A 14,652-nucleotide genomic window follows, 5' to 3' on the forward strand; every position below is an offset into this window, starting at 1 on the left:
CGAGTACTTTTGGGTGCTTTCTTCTCTGCAGATCCTTACTTTCTTCTCTGCAGATCCTTACTTTCTTCTCTGCAGATCCTCTCAAGCTCTGTCAGGTTGGATGGGGAGCATTGCTGCACAGCTATTTTCAGGTCTCTACATAGATGATCGATCAGGTTCAAGTCCTGGCTCTAGCTGGGCCACTCAAAGACATTCAGAGACTCGTCCTGAAGCCACTCCTGCGTTGTCTTGGCTGTGTGCTTAGGGTCGTTGTCCTGTTGGAAGGTGAACCTTCGCCCCAGCCTGAGGTCCTGGGCACTCTGGACCAGGTTTTCATAAAGGATCTGGGGAAGGTTACCATAAAGGATTCATAAAGGATCTTTGCCTCAGTCCTGACTAGTCTCCCAGTCCCTACCGCTGAAAAACATCCCCACAGCATGATGCTGCCACCACCATGCTTCTACCATAGGGATGTTGCCAGGTTTCCTCAGACATGACGCTTGGCATTCAGGCCAAAGAGTTCAATCTTGATTGGTAGAGTGCTGCAGAGATGGTTGTCCTTCTGGAAGGTTCTCCCATCTCCACAGAGGAACTCTAGAGCTCTGTCAGAGTGACCATCCCGTTCTTGGTCACCTCCCTGACCAAGGCCCTTCTCCCCCGATTGTTCAGTTTGGCCGGGCAGCCAGGTCTAGGAAGAGTTTTGGTGGTTCCAAACTTCTTCCATTTAAGAATGATGGAGGCCACTCTGTTCTTGGGAACTTTAAATGCTGCATAAATGTTTTGGTAACCTTCCCCAGTTCTGTGCCTCGACACAATCCTGCCTCTGAACTCTACGGACAATTCCTTTGACATCATGGCTTGGTTTTTGCTTTGACATGCTCTGTCAACTGTGGGACCTTATATAGACAGGTGTGTGCCTTTCCAAATGAAGTCTAATCAATTGAATTTACCACAGGTGGACTCCAATCAAGTTGTATAAACTTCTCAAGGATGATCAATGGAAACAGAATGCACCTGAGCTCAATTCTGAGTCTCATAGCAAAGGGTCTGAATACTTATGTAAATACGTTTTTTTTTTTTAAACCCGTTTTCACTTTGGCTGATAATACATGATCTTTAAAACTACTGTACAGTGTCTTTGTCAAATTAAGTGGTAATTTAGCATATAGGATATTGCTTCCATTGTATTGATATGTGTAGCCTACCTTGTAAAATAGAAGAGTGAAATCTTATGTCATTTTCACAAAATGGTGGACCTTGTTTTCCATGAGCTGCTTGACCTAAAAGATGGCAATCAAAATTTGGACAGTTATACACATGCCATTGATTTGGTTCCATTTTAATTAGCATTATGAAATTTGAACCATTTAGCAAAATTATAACAATGCATCATTGTTCTGAATCTACAGTACACTACTCAGTCACAACAGTGATGAATAAATTAATCCAAAGCCCATTTCTAAACCGCACTAAACAACCTAGAGGCAATCCAAAATATGACTTGAGCTTGCTCATAATGTGTTTGTCTAAAATGATGATGGTGTATCAGCCTTACCCACCTTAATAGAAGGGTGAAGACTGGGGTAAAACAGGGTTTTGTTCTTAATGATGTAGCCCACTCCTGGTAGGATGGCCTGGTCTAGGAGCACAGCACCTGCAGCTCTGCCTCCTCACCGTCTCCTTCACGTGGGAGAAGCTGAACATAGAGAAGACATCCAGACTCTCCATAGCTTTAACTACAGTGGGGCAAAAAAGTATTTAGTCAGCCACCAATTGTGCAAGTTCTCCCACTTAAAAAGATGAGAGAGGCCTGTAATTTTCATCAAAGGTACACGTCAACTATGACAGACAAAATGAGAGAAAAAAATCCAGAAAATCACATTGTAGGATTCTTTATGAATTTATTTGCAAATTATGGTGGAAAATAAGTATTTGGTCACCTACAAACCAGCAAGATTTCTGGCCCTCACAGACCTGTAACTTCTTCTTTAAGAGGCTCCTCTGTCCTCCACTCGTTACCTGTATTAATGGCACCTGTTTGAACTTGTTATCAGTATAAAAGACACCTGTCCACAACCTCAAACAGTCACACTCCAAACTCCACTATGGCCAAGACCAAAGAGCTGTCAAAGGACACCAGAAACAAAATTTAGACCTGCACCAGGCTGGGAAGACTGAATCTGCAATAGGTAAGCAGCTTGGTTTGAAGAAATCAACTGTGGGAGCAATTATTAGGAAATGGAAGACATACAAGACCACTGATAATCTCCCTCGATCTGGGGCTCCACGCAAGATCTCACCCCGTGGGGTCAAAATGATCACAAGAACAGTGAGCAAAAATCCCAGAACCACACGGGGGGACCTCGTGAATGACCTGCAGAGAGCTGGGACCAAAGTAACAAAGCCTACCATCAGTAAAACACTACGCCGCCAGGGACTCAAATCCTGCAGTGCCAGATGTGTCCCCCTGCTTAAGCCAGTACATGTCCAGGCCCGTCTGAAGTTTGCTAGAGAGCATTTGGATGATCCAGAAGAGGATTGGGAGAATGTCATATGGTCAGATGAAACCAAAATATAACTTTTTGGTAAAAACTCAACTCGTCGTGTTTGGAAGACAAAGAATGCTGAGTTGCATCCAAAGAACACCATACCTACTGTGAAGCATGGGGGTGGAAACATCATGCTTTGGGGCTGTTTTTCTGCAAAGGGACCAGGACGACTGATCCGTGTAAAGGAAAGAATGAATTGGGCCATGTATCGTGAGATTTTGAGTGAAAACCTCCTTCCATCAGCAAGGACATTGAAGATGAAACATGGCTGGGTCTTTCAGCATGACAATGATCCCAAACACACCACCCGGGCAACGAAGGAGTGGCTTCGTAAGAAGCATTTCAAGGTCCTGGAGTGGCCTAGCCGGTCTCCAGATCTCAACCCTATAGAAAATCTTTGGAGGGAGTTGAAAGTCCATGTTGCCCAGCGACAGCCCCAAAACATCACTGCTCTAGAGGAGATCTGCATGGAGGAATGGGCCAAAAAAACAGCAACAGTGTGTGAAAACCTTGTGAAGACTTACAGAAAACGTTTGACCTGTGTCATTGCCAACAAAGGGTATATAACAAAGTATTGAGATAAACTTTTGTTATTGACCAAATACTTATTTTCCACCATAATTTGCTAATAAATTCATAAAAAATCCTACAATGTGATTTTCTGGATTTTTTTTCTCATTTTGTCTGTCATAGTTGAAGTGTACCTATGATGAAAATTACAGGCCTCTCTCATCTTTTTAAGTGGGAGAACTTGCACAATTGGTGGCTGACTAAATACTTTTTTGCCCCACTGTATCTGTTCACAGTTCTCTGTCAGTCTGCGATCAAATGTGTGTGTTTGTGTGTGGTAGAGGACACAATTTCATGTTAGAATGATTGCAATCGAAAGGCATACCTGGAACTATATGGGTTCATGCCAAGAACAAAAGAGTAGTGCTTTGTGGCAGAGATAGGCAGCTGCAATCCTCGAAGGCTGCTGAGATTGCAGGCTTTGTTCCAGCCCAGTGTGAATTAGCCCAGTATATCCCCGTAGGTGATTTCCACAGTCGAGTGAAAGAAGCAGACTGTCATTGGTGAGGTGGATCTCCAGCACAGGGGGGGATGATCCCTTTCTGATTTTGCTCTCAGTGGGGTTAATTCGCAGAGCCATCCATACCAAAGTGGACTCTGCCATTATCCAATAGAAATAAAGACAACAACGACATGAAATGCAAGAAGTTCAGAAATGCATTTAACATGGGTGGTATGTCAGTCATATCAATCAAATAATGTCACCCCATAATAACAGCTAGTTAACTACCTACCTCAGAGCTCTAAGGCCAATGTTCATGAAGAGTTCCTTTCAAAGGGTCTCAACTGTGTATTGACGGCCAGTGAAGATCAAGAAGGTGGTATTGGTGACATTCCTCTGCAACAAATAACGTTAGCTAGTTAGTGTTACAATTATCTAACATTAGCTAGCTACAGTAAGGGAGTGAACGTTATTTATAATAAGGGTTACATGAAGAAAATTTGATCTCTCTGAAATGAAAATGGACAGCCCTCGGTTCAGTAAAATATATTTTACCTAAACCCTCCCTGAACTCTTTAAAAAAAAAGTGACCCTCCACTATACCCCAAATAATAATTAAAACAAAGTGGATAGCAGAGAACATGTCTACAACTTACCATCACTTCTTGGACAGACCAGAGCCTTACATGCTGACTAGACCGGGTGGGCGCGTGTTTTAATTTTTTCCATCCACACCAGACGCGATCAGGTCACGCAGTTTTGGTATTTTATTAGGATCCCCATTAGCTGTTGCAAAAGCAGTAGCTACTCTTCCTGGGGTCCACACGAAACATGAAACATAATACAGAACGACATAATACAGACAAGAACAGCTCAAGGACAGAACTACATACATTTAAAAAAAAGCACACGTAGCCTACATATCAATGCATACACACAAACTATCTAGGTCAAATAGGGGAGAGGCGTTGTGCCACGAGGTGTTGCTTAATCTGTTTTTTGAAACCAGGTTTGCTGTTTATTTGAGATGGAAGGAAGTTCCATGCAATAAGGGCTCTATATAATACTGTACGTTTTCTTGAATTTGTAATGGATTTGGGGACTATGAAAAGACCCCTGGTGGCATGTCTGGTGGGATAAGTGTGTGTCAGAGCTGTGTGTAAGTTGACTATGCAATCAATTTGGGATTTTCAACACATTCATGTTTCTTATAAAAAGAAGAAGTGATGCAGTCAATCTCTCCTCAACTCTTAGCCAAGAGAGACTGGCATGCATAGTATTTATATCAGCCCTCTGATTACAATTAAGAGCAAAACGTGCCGCTCTGTTCTGGGCCAGCTGCAGCTTAACTAGGTCTTTCCTTGCAGCACTTGACCACACGACTGGACAATAATCAAGATTAGACAAAACTAGAGCATGCAGAACTTGCTTTTTGGAGTGTGGTGTCAAAAAAGCAGAGCATCTCTATATTACGGCTAGACCTCTCCCCATCTTTGCAACCACTGAATCTATATGTTTTGACCATGACAGTTTACAACCTAAGGTGACACCAAGTAATTTTGTCTCCTCAACTTGTTCAAACGCCACACCATTCATTACCAGATTCAGCTGAGGTCTAGCACTTAAGGAATGATTTGTACCAAATACAATGCTTTTAGTTTTAGAGATGTTCAGGACCAGTTTATTACTGGCCACCCATTCCAAAACAGACTGCAACTCTTAGTTAAGGGTTTCAGTGACTTCATTAGCTGTGGTTGCTGATGCCAATATGGTTGAATCATCAGCATACATGGACACACATGCTTTGTTTAATGCCAGTGGCAGGTCATTGGTAAAAATAGAAAAGAGTAGAGGACCTAGAAAGCTGCCCTGCGGGGTACACCACACATTACATGTTTGACATTAGAGATGCTTCCATTAAAGAAAACCCTTTGAGTTATATTAGATAGATAGCTCTGAATCCACGATATGGCAGAGGTTGAAAAGCCATAGCACTTAAGTTTTCAACAACAGGTTATGGTCAATAATATCAAAGGCTGCACTGAAATCTAACAGTACAGCTCCCACAATATTCTTATTATCAATTTCTTTCAACCAATCATCAGTCATTTGTGTCAGTGCAGTACATGTTGAGTGCCCTTCTCTATAAGCATGCTGAAAGTCTGTTGTTAATTTGTTTACAGAGAAATAGCATTGTATTTGGTCAAACAATTTTTGAAATGCACCTAATTTATGAAAATTGCCAATCGCAATATAAAGTCAAGAGAAGAAAAAGCCTGGAAAGAAGAGAGATGACTAGAAACGATTCTGTTGACTGTTTTATGTGTGAATTATTTGGCGGAGTACAGGACCTTGTGCATTTCAGGTAAAATAACAACTCAATGTTTATATCCCAGGACAAATTAGCTAGCAACAGCAAGCTAGCGAAATAGGACAAATTAACTAGCAAGTGCAAGCTAACTAGCTAAATTGCCATAAATGTTTAATGCTTTTCGACCTGTCCCCAAATTAATGTAATTGGTTCAGAGTTTGTTTTGATATTTTAACCTGCGTGTCGTGATCGCATTTGGTGTGGGGGGACAAAATAAATGTGGGCACGATGGCGCAGGCACGCAGCCGGTTTGGGTTCCCTATAAAAATGGACAGAGAGATAGGCCTTTGTGTTCATCTTATCATTTTTCTCCAATGCCAAATCAGCATTTCTTGTTTGCAACAAAACTGTCCATGTTTGCAAATAATTAAATCTGAGACTTCATTAGGAATCTGAGCATGGTACTTTCAAAAGTTTGGCCTACCTTTCCACCCCAGACAGCGTAGTCCTACCAATGCAGAAAAATGTAAGCTTTAACAGCTTGCTACTCTTCTTCCCAACAAGAGGTCACAAGTGTTTCCCTAAAAGCTGTCTGTATTTAATCATCTTCTATTGCGCAGAAAGTGAATGGCTTAATCAACTGATAGTGATAGAATTAGAATACTTCTCAAGCAAAGTCATTTTTTCCTTTCCTCACCTATTGGTTGTAGATCAGCCTCTGAATGTTAACGAAACAATGATATCCCCATATGTATCGGAGTCACGTCTTTCCCGGGTATTTTACATCTTGTTTGTAGTATAAAGCATCAAAAGGACCTAAGCTCTGTTATAGATCACTTTATATATTAGGATCCGTTTTATTTTCTTCCAAATCTAAAGCTAACAAGCCTGTGCTTTTTGCCATTTTCTTTAATAAAAGGTAGGCCTATGGCATACCCTATCTTACCCCCTCAAATTGAGTCTTGGTTTTAACTTAACAGCCCTTCACTGACACAGCAATTGACCAACAAATCTATGGATATAGCAGCCTGTAGCTTAATTTCCTCTGTAAAACAGGTAGGCCTACCTCTTATTTCTTAAATAGGAAGAAATAGGCTCCAACACAAAGCCTTCTTGTTGTTAGCAAAGTTGGATTAAAATGAAGACTGTTGAAATGAATTATGCCTACTCGAATTTGCCTACTTTCATCACCAAGAGCTGTCCATTTCCAATTGATTGCTTCAAGTTTCAGCACCACAATGTAAGTTACTCGAATCTGGCTTATTGTGAGGTCAATAACTCGGATAAATAGGCCTACATCATGGGCAAGAAAATCAATTATAGTAGTAGAAAGCTATCAAAGTTGACCTCCGGTCCTCCTTCTCACTTAATGCTCTCCTTCTCAAACCGAACAGAAAATAGGCTATAGGGTAGTCCGCACGCAAGATATTTAATTTTTTGGACTAGGCCTAATAAATAAATAAAAAAATCAGAAGAGGATTTGACTCTCCTCCTGAACTGCCATCGTAGCCCTACAGAGCACAGCCATTGCTTAAACAGCAAACAAAAAAGTTGAACAGTCCGGAGCTCAGGATTGTAATATCCATTGCAGTGTGTAATGCAGCCTAGTTTAATTTATACCATCCCAGCAGCTATCTTTGAAATATAACTTTGCTCTGTGCATGCCCTTTGTAGCCTATAGGCTATGGATCATTTGATTGAGACCACACTAAATAGCCTATAGGCGCACCTGATATTGAGTGCCCAGCGGAGAATCAGAGATTAGGGGTGGCATCGGACACACATCAATTTATAGCCTAGTAAGGAACTAATTCAAAAACAGATTTAATAAATAACAAATTACATGACCCTCCCCTGGATTAGATTTTTTTTTTTAAGAGATGACCCTCCCCCATTTTCCTCCAGTTAGCCATTATCTAAATTTCAATCTCTCTATAACAAAGAATTTACTGGCTAGCCAGCTAGCTAGCTAACATTAGCTTGTTAATTGAAATACTTGTTGTGTGTTTTCCCTCAAGCTTTTCCTGAATTATTTCACTTTCTGTCCTCTCTGGACACTCAAGCGGATCTAGAAAAGATACAGTGTATGTCAAATGTCTTTTTTGCATTTTAGCTAGCCCTAAATCTAACCTTAATGTAATTCTCCTAACCTTCTACGTTAATTCTCCTAAACTGCAAGTTATCCTAACCTGCTACGAAAGGTCAATTTTGACATAAACTGATCTCTATATCTAGTCAAAACCCATGAGCTAGCCTATACTGCCCTCTGCTGCATATACAACATACTAAAAACGATCCGTCTTATTTATGTACAGCTGGAAATGTAGCCTTGATGTAGGCATTGTCCTTGTTCCTGGATTAAAAGTGCACTCGACATTTTACCATTCCCTACTCCTTATGGAATAACTTTATTTTGGACCATATACAATCTGGTTTACAAGTTGCAATGCATTTAGCCCCTAAAATGCATTGCAACCAATAGTGGACACTGCTCCATGCTTTGACTGTTCAAACATTTTTTTATCATGATTACAGGATGATATTGACTTCCATCATAGAAATGGCACTCCACTGCACCACAATGACAACGAGAGCCACTATTTTAATACAGGCACAGAAACAGCAGCTGGACAATATTATATCAGCTAGTTCAGTGAGGACTGCTTGAGAGTGGCATATGATCCCCTCAGTATAGCAGAGCCATGTTCAAAAGAGGGGGCAATATGACAGAGGAAACAGAGAATCCGTTTGCTTCGCTGCATTATTCCAATGTTTACCTCACCATACTGGCACTGTTCTGCTTCAAGCTCTTTATTAAGATAAGCCTCAACTGCCTCTCCTACTTTTACATCATCAGAGGGAACCGCAAGGAAGCAGCCAGGATATCTGCAGAGTTCTATGATTTTGGTCAAGGACACAGTGAGTACACACATCTCTCTATTACATTGATCCATTGTCCCAAAAAATTGGAACATTGGAATACTGACTATATTCAAATGATTATGCTATTTATATTTGCCATTGCATTTTGCCTTGTAAACTGAAGAGTTCATATTTAGGATGAGATTAACTGATGGAATGGTCTCTTGTTTTATGATTAGGCTACACCCTGAATACTGAGAATAACGCATAATCTCACTTTATTGACCTTAACATGAAAATTACCTGAAACGTGACTGTGTATACACAGTACATACTGGTCAGTTCAAGTTCTACCCTGCTGTATTAATAGAACGGGACCACGCGGTGCCTCCCCACCCCCTTGCCCTAGTTTCCATTCCTGACTGTCATGTACTATAGCTCTCGAAAACCCTTCTCCTTATGTAGGGTTTTCAGCGGTTACATTCGGCCACATTTGGCTCCATGAGAACTACAATTCCGACGCTGTGTTTTAACGTTTAAAAAAGTCAATAATCATCGCTTCAAAACAGTTTTCGAAATCAGCGAGAAATAATCTTTCAAATAAAAAAAAGACACTTACAGTAGAAGTTGTGCAGAGATCCACAAGCTGTGTGGTCCTCCAGCTGACAAACTACATTTCCTCCCTGTTACGCTTCCACGCAGGTGTTCGGAGCACGCTAGATAGCTAACTAGAACTGGTGGCCGTGATGTATCATGGAGATATGGCTGTGTGGGAACACTAACCCTATGAAGGTATTTAGAAATGTAACCGTTTGTCTTTAGAAAATTATTTCTCGCTGATATGAAAGATTTTATTTATTTTTTATTTTACTAGGCAAGTCAGTTAAGAACAAATTCTTATTTTACAGTGACAGCCTACCCCGACCAAACCCAGACAATTCTTGGCCAATTGCGCAATGCCTTATGGGACTCCCAATCACAGCTGGATGTGATTCAGCCTGGATTTGAACCAGGGACTGTAGTGACACCTCTTGCAGTGCCTTAGACCGCTGCGCCACTCGGGAGCCCAAGATACATTCCTTATGTTTCCAAAAACGTACCGCAAGTGTTGCGTGTTAATGTTTAGAGCAAGCTTCAAGGCTCTTAACAAAACTCCCCCAGTCAGAAGATACTATCGTCAATAGGCGCTAAAGCAGTTAGCGTCTACGAATAAGGTATGTGTACTGTAGACAGACCTGCACACCAAAACAGCACTTAAACTTCTCAGTGTCAGTGACAGACAGTGTGCCAACATGCTTGGTCCATGGAAAGGGAGCACCAATGCAGCAAACAGCAACACAAAGTAAAATATTGTTGTGCGTCATTAAAGGTCAGTGATGTAGCTAGATGTAGTTCACAGAACACGTTTTGTTTCTGATTTACAGTGGCTTGGTCTTTGATTGCTACATCAAGCAGGTTATTTCAAGATAACTTGAACCGAGAGTCAAGCGATTTTACTGCTATTCCCAGTGTAGACATATTGGCTCAGTATATATTCATCCCACGATTGAACTGCATGGAACTTTAGTACTTTACCTCAAACTAAGAGAAATAGAATACAATAGTTTCAGCAGTGTTATTGTTCAGTGATATGGAGGGAGGCAACAATGATGAGGCAGTCTGGAACACATCTGGCGTTTGACCCAGGTGTGTGTGTTTGCCCAGTGAAATGGAATCGTTCATCAAAACTGTAAGACTGTAAGTTGTTATGAGTGACATAAGCATTTATGTTTGCTGCAGGGTCCTGGGCAGACCGCTCACCCTTACATGATGCTGCATGCCAAGGTCATCTCTTCGCCTTGAGGAATCTCCTTTTACAGGTGAGCCAAAGGTAATCCAATTCAATTCAGTGTGTGCACCCACTGCTTACCTTCTGCAATGTACTATGGTTGTGTTCTGCTGCTCCCACAGGGCCACAATGTAAATGCGGTCACTATAGACCATGTGAGTCCTCTCCACGAGGCCTGCTTTGGAGGCCATGTAGCATGTGCCAGAGCTCTGGTCGCTGCAGGAGCCAACGTGAGTCACTGGAGAAGATACAGTTATAATCAAGAATACTATATTTTTTATGAAACAATAATAATTATTAGTAAATAATGAATTAAGAAATGTGTCAATAAGGCTTCTGAAAATACTTCTTGTTCTCTGTAATTTGTTATTTTTCCTCTGCCCCAAAATGGTGCTATTTTATTCAGCTGAGCGGTCAGAGTTAACATGAGACTCTGTGCAGGTGAACGTCACCACCATTGACGGGGTAACTCCCCTGTTCAACGCTTGCTCAGTGGGTAGTGTATCATGTGCAGAGGTCCTCCTGGAGAACGGGGCCAAACCCGAGGCGCTGGTATTTCAGCCCTCGCCCATTCATGAAGCCAGCAGTAAAGGTATGCTCAGTACCTGTATCACTCCAACATCCTTATCTTAATTAATCTAGTACAAACCTTGAAGTATGCTTCACTGACCTTTGGGCTGTATTTTAACTTGGGATTGAGGCAAATACATTAAACTTAAAAATCTGAATCAAAATGTCACCAATCAGAGTACAGTATTTGACATAACAGTGCAAGTTTGAGATACACAAACATAATTCAAGTCAAGAGTATGTCCCATAATGCTTAGAGGATATTACGGGTGCAGAAATAATTAGCTAAGACACCCACCGCAGTAATCGGAAAGCCGATCCTAATGACTTCCATGTATGTGCCCATTGTGGGCAGGCAGCAGTGAGTGTGTGGAGACTCTAGTCAGATGGGGAGCAGATGTGGACTTTGAAATTCCTCACCTGGGAACGCCCCTCTACACCGCCTGTGTCTCTCAGGAGATAGAGTGTGTCCGGAGGCTGCTGAGGGAAGGTGAGGCACGTGCACCTCTTCTCTGCCAAAGCACCATAGTATGATGAGAGGAGGAGTGAAAACTAGTGGTAAGATTATTACTGTCTCCCAAAGTAGTGAAATGTACAGTATATGTATAACACTCTCACTATGCAGTAGTAGCTTGGCCTGGGTGGGATAGCTCGGCGCATCTGCTCTTTTCTACACCACTAATATGTTGTACCCACCTGCATAAAAGTGTACACAAGTCTAAATACATCATGTTATACCAGCGATAGAGTACTCAATTCCTGTAACTGAATGACCAAGGACTATTAAATGTGTATTAAATCCATAGTATGCTTACCTTGGTTTCCCTCCACACAGGAGCAAATGTACAGAAAGGTATATATATGGAATCTCCCTTACATGCTGCCGCTGAAAAGGACTGCACAGCCATTGTTAAGCTGCTGTTGGACTTTGGGGCAGATATCAACGCCAGGAACATGGAGTTCCAGAGACCTGTGGAGGCCGCTCCCCCCAGCAGCCTGACAGAGGGGTTCCTTTTGGTCTATGAGGGTAAGTTCTATAGGCTTATCCAGTCATCTTTTGAAATCTGTACATTCCCATAGCCAAAGTCTCATAGTGTTTTTGCTTCATTACCCAAGTCCAACTAGCTTTTCATTATATTTTTTAAACAAAACCATCATGATATGTTTTTTCCTTTTTTTCAGCCACGCCCCAACCACTGAGTCAGCTGTGTCGACAGCGCATCCGTGACTGTGTGGGCCGCGACAGGTTTCACCTCATCAACCATCTACCCCTGCCCAATCCCCTCAAGAGCTACCTCCACTACAGATGATAAGCAGAGAACATCACAATTTCATATGCTGTGGTGGTGGCTTCTTCCATGTGTCAATCATTCATGGGAACTCAACAGCCTGCAATGGTTGAAGGAGCACTTTTGACACAACTGGCACTTTAAGGAATGAAATACATACTTGATTTAGCTTATACTTGATTTTAGTATGGTTCACAAGATCAAATACTCAAATTTGGGATTGGAGCAATGACCAACAACCATGGTTTGCTATGAACATTTTCAAGGGAGAGATTCATGTAAATCCAGAGCTCAATTGTTAAACACACTTAGAAATTGAGTGCCTCTTTTCGCTATTTAGTCAATAAAAATGGCTGGCACATATGCTCATACTGTACAATAGCAAAATTTAAAGTGCCAGCGTTTTATGACAAAATGTGCTTAATTTTTATTATTACACTATAATGGTTTATCACCTTGTTCTGTGATTTACGTTAGACCTATGCATTGGCAAAACTTGAAATTCACCAAAATCCTTACCATTATGGAGAACAATTCACTCATGCATTCATATCCTCCAAAATATAGATATACATTTGCTTGCTTGATGTGTTTTATTACGTGCAATATCATTGTCTGAGCTGTGAGCTATTATCTTATTAAAACGCTTTGAATTCAAGGTTTAGTTTGCATTACGCAAGTCTTTCAAAAGCAAGCTGCTTTCAGTGCGTGGCAACATTTTGCAACAATGTACCTTCCCGTGAAAACATTCACTTTCCCGGGAGAAAGAAGAAGTAGGGCCGTTGCCATAGAACTGTTGATCAACATGTGAAATGTATCATATCATATGGGCTAGTAAGCGGGTTAACTTAGCCTGCTCGTTTACCAAAATATTTCTACAAGACTCAGTATTTTATAGCAACAACTTTAGCTAAATACTGAATAGGAAAAGTAACAGCGACAATAAATAATATTTTCGTGTCATGTCATAAGCATGTGGCTGGTTCATAGAAGCGAGCTACAGCTGATTGGCTAGCTAACAATGGCATATGCACAGCCTACCAAAAAGACAGAATTGCCACGAGAAGTTCTCAAGTGGCTGCAAAGCCTGGATTTGTCATTTCCTCCAAAGAATATGCGCAAGTGAGTGTACATTTATTAGGATTTTTCTTCCACCGCCATTTCTACAGTAAGGTCTTCACTGTAGGCTTTCTTTCAATTCTACTCACTTTCCCTTTTTTAGAGTCATGTGAATCATCCATCGGGAGAAAAGTCATCTGTTTCTGGGAGATTGAGGTGCAATCAGACAGACACTCGCTGATTACAAATTAAAAGGCCAGGAGATGCAGCCGTTTGGTGTGTATTTGTGAGAGATGCCTCTGATTTGCCTCTGACACAATAGCTCTAATAAAAGTACCTCTATACCTCTATGAACTAATAAAAGCACATCAGTTCTTAATAACTATCGTGGAAGGTATTATCTAGTTATTCACTAGTCCATTACACTTAGAGTAGCTCAATCATTAGTATTTGCTCTAAAATTACAATTTCAGCTGATTACCAGCAGGTGGCGGTGCTGTGACTGGTTTAAAATCATGGGCAAGGGAGTTTGAAAATCAAAGCACGATCAACGGCAGATTTGAAAAATGTATGCTGTATTATAGCTCCGTGCTATCTATTAACATTCCAGGTATAACATACACATCGTTTAATAAAATAATGTGAATAGGACATTTGTCAGCCTCTCTTGTCTGTCTGCCAATTCCCTCATTTAATTTGGAGTGTCAAGTCTCGTTACTACAATATATTTTAGTGCTTAGTAATATGCCTAGTGCGTCTATCTCAACCATGTTGATAATGAATACCCAGATAACACATTTGGTTCCCTGGGAGTTGTTGAAACGAAGCCATACGTTTCTTGACAGGTAAAAGGTTTGCTAAACATTCTGAGAACAGTCGTGAAAGTTTTGCCTGTTCTGGGAACGTTTATTCTTAGGTTGCATGGAGGTTCGGAGAACGCTTTACACTGGTTCCTTGAAAGCTTTGTCGGGAGGTTTTATTAACACTCTGAATATGGAAATTATAGGTTATTTGGAGGTTTTTAAATAACGTGCTTACAACTTTCACTGAATGTTTGAATAAGACTTTTAATAACACTGCTTGCTTATTTTAGCTTAACCTTTTTGAACTCCAAGCACAGATAGGACACACATTTCCTTACACATTAATTATGTAAACACACTTATTTTTTATTGTGACACGGCTTCAGTAAA

At 41.0% G+C, this 14,652-nt stretch overlaps 1 protein-coding gene and 1 long non-coding RNA gene across 3 annotated transcripts in view; one reads left to right on the forward strand and one right to left on the reverse strand.

Moving 5' to 3' along the window:
* Window positions 1-9,436, reverse strand: part of LOC106611583 (uncharacterized) — a 10,707-nt gene extending 1,271 nt beyond the window's left edge. The window contains exons 1-5 of one of the 2 annotated variants that reach the window (XR_001330129.2): window positions 4,197-4,341; window positions 3,833-3,936; window positions 3,424-3,695; window positions 1,539-1,675; window positions 1,185-1,259 (exon numbers count right to left, since the gene is read on the reverse strand). This is a non-coding gene — a long non-coding RNA (uncharacterized lncRNA). Of the gene's footprint in view, window positions 1-1,184; window positions 1,260-1,538; window positions 1,676-3,423; window positions 3,696-3,832; window positions 3,937-4,196; window positions 4,342-9,332 lie in introns of those variants that run through there. The other variant, XR_001330126.2, reaches the window with a different exon arrangement.
* LOC106611582 (ankyrin repeat and SOCS box protein 5) lies at window positions 8,481-13,058 on the forward strand. Its single transcript, XM_014211949.2, has 7 exons — window positions 8,481-8,770; window positions 10,493-10,572; window positions 10,664-10,771; window positions 10,983-11,133; window positions 11,467-11,601; window positions 11,947-12,138; window positions 12,294-13,058. The coding sequence occupies exons 1-7, from the start codon at window positions 8,554-8,556 to the stop codon at window positions 12,419-12,421; spliced, it is 1,011 nt and encodes a 336-aa protein (XP_014067424.1). The 5' UTR covers window positions 8,481-8,553; the 3' UTR covers window positions 12,422-13,058.
* The last annotated feature ends 1,594 nt before the right edge of the window (window positions 13,059-14,652 follow it).

This window comes from Salmo salar, chromosome ssa09 (assembly GCF_905237065.1).
Source record: "Salmo salar chromosome ssa09, Ssal_v3.1, whole genome shotgun sequence".
Lineage (NCBI taxonomy): Eukaryota > Metazoa > Chordata > Actinopteri > Salmoniformes > Salmonidae > Salmo > Salmo salar.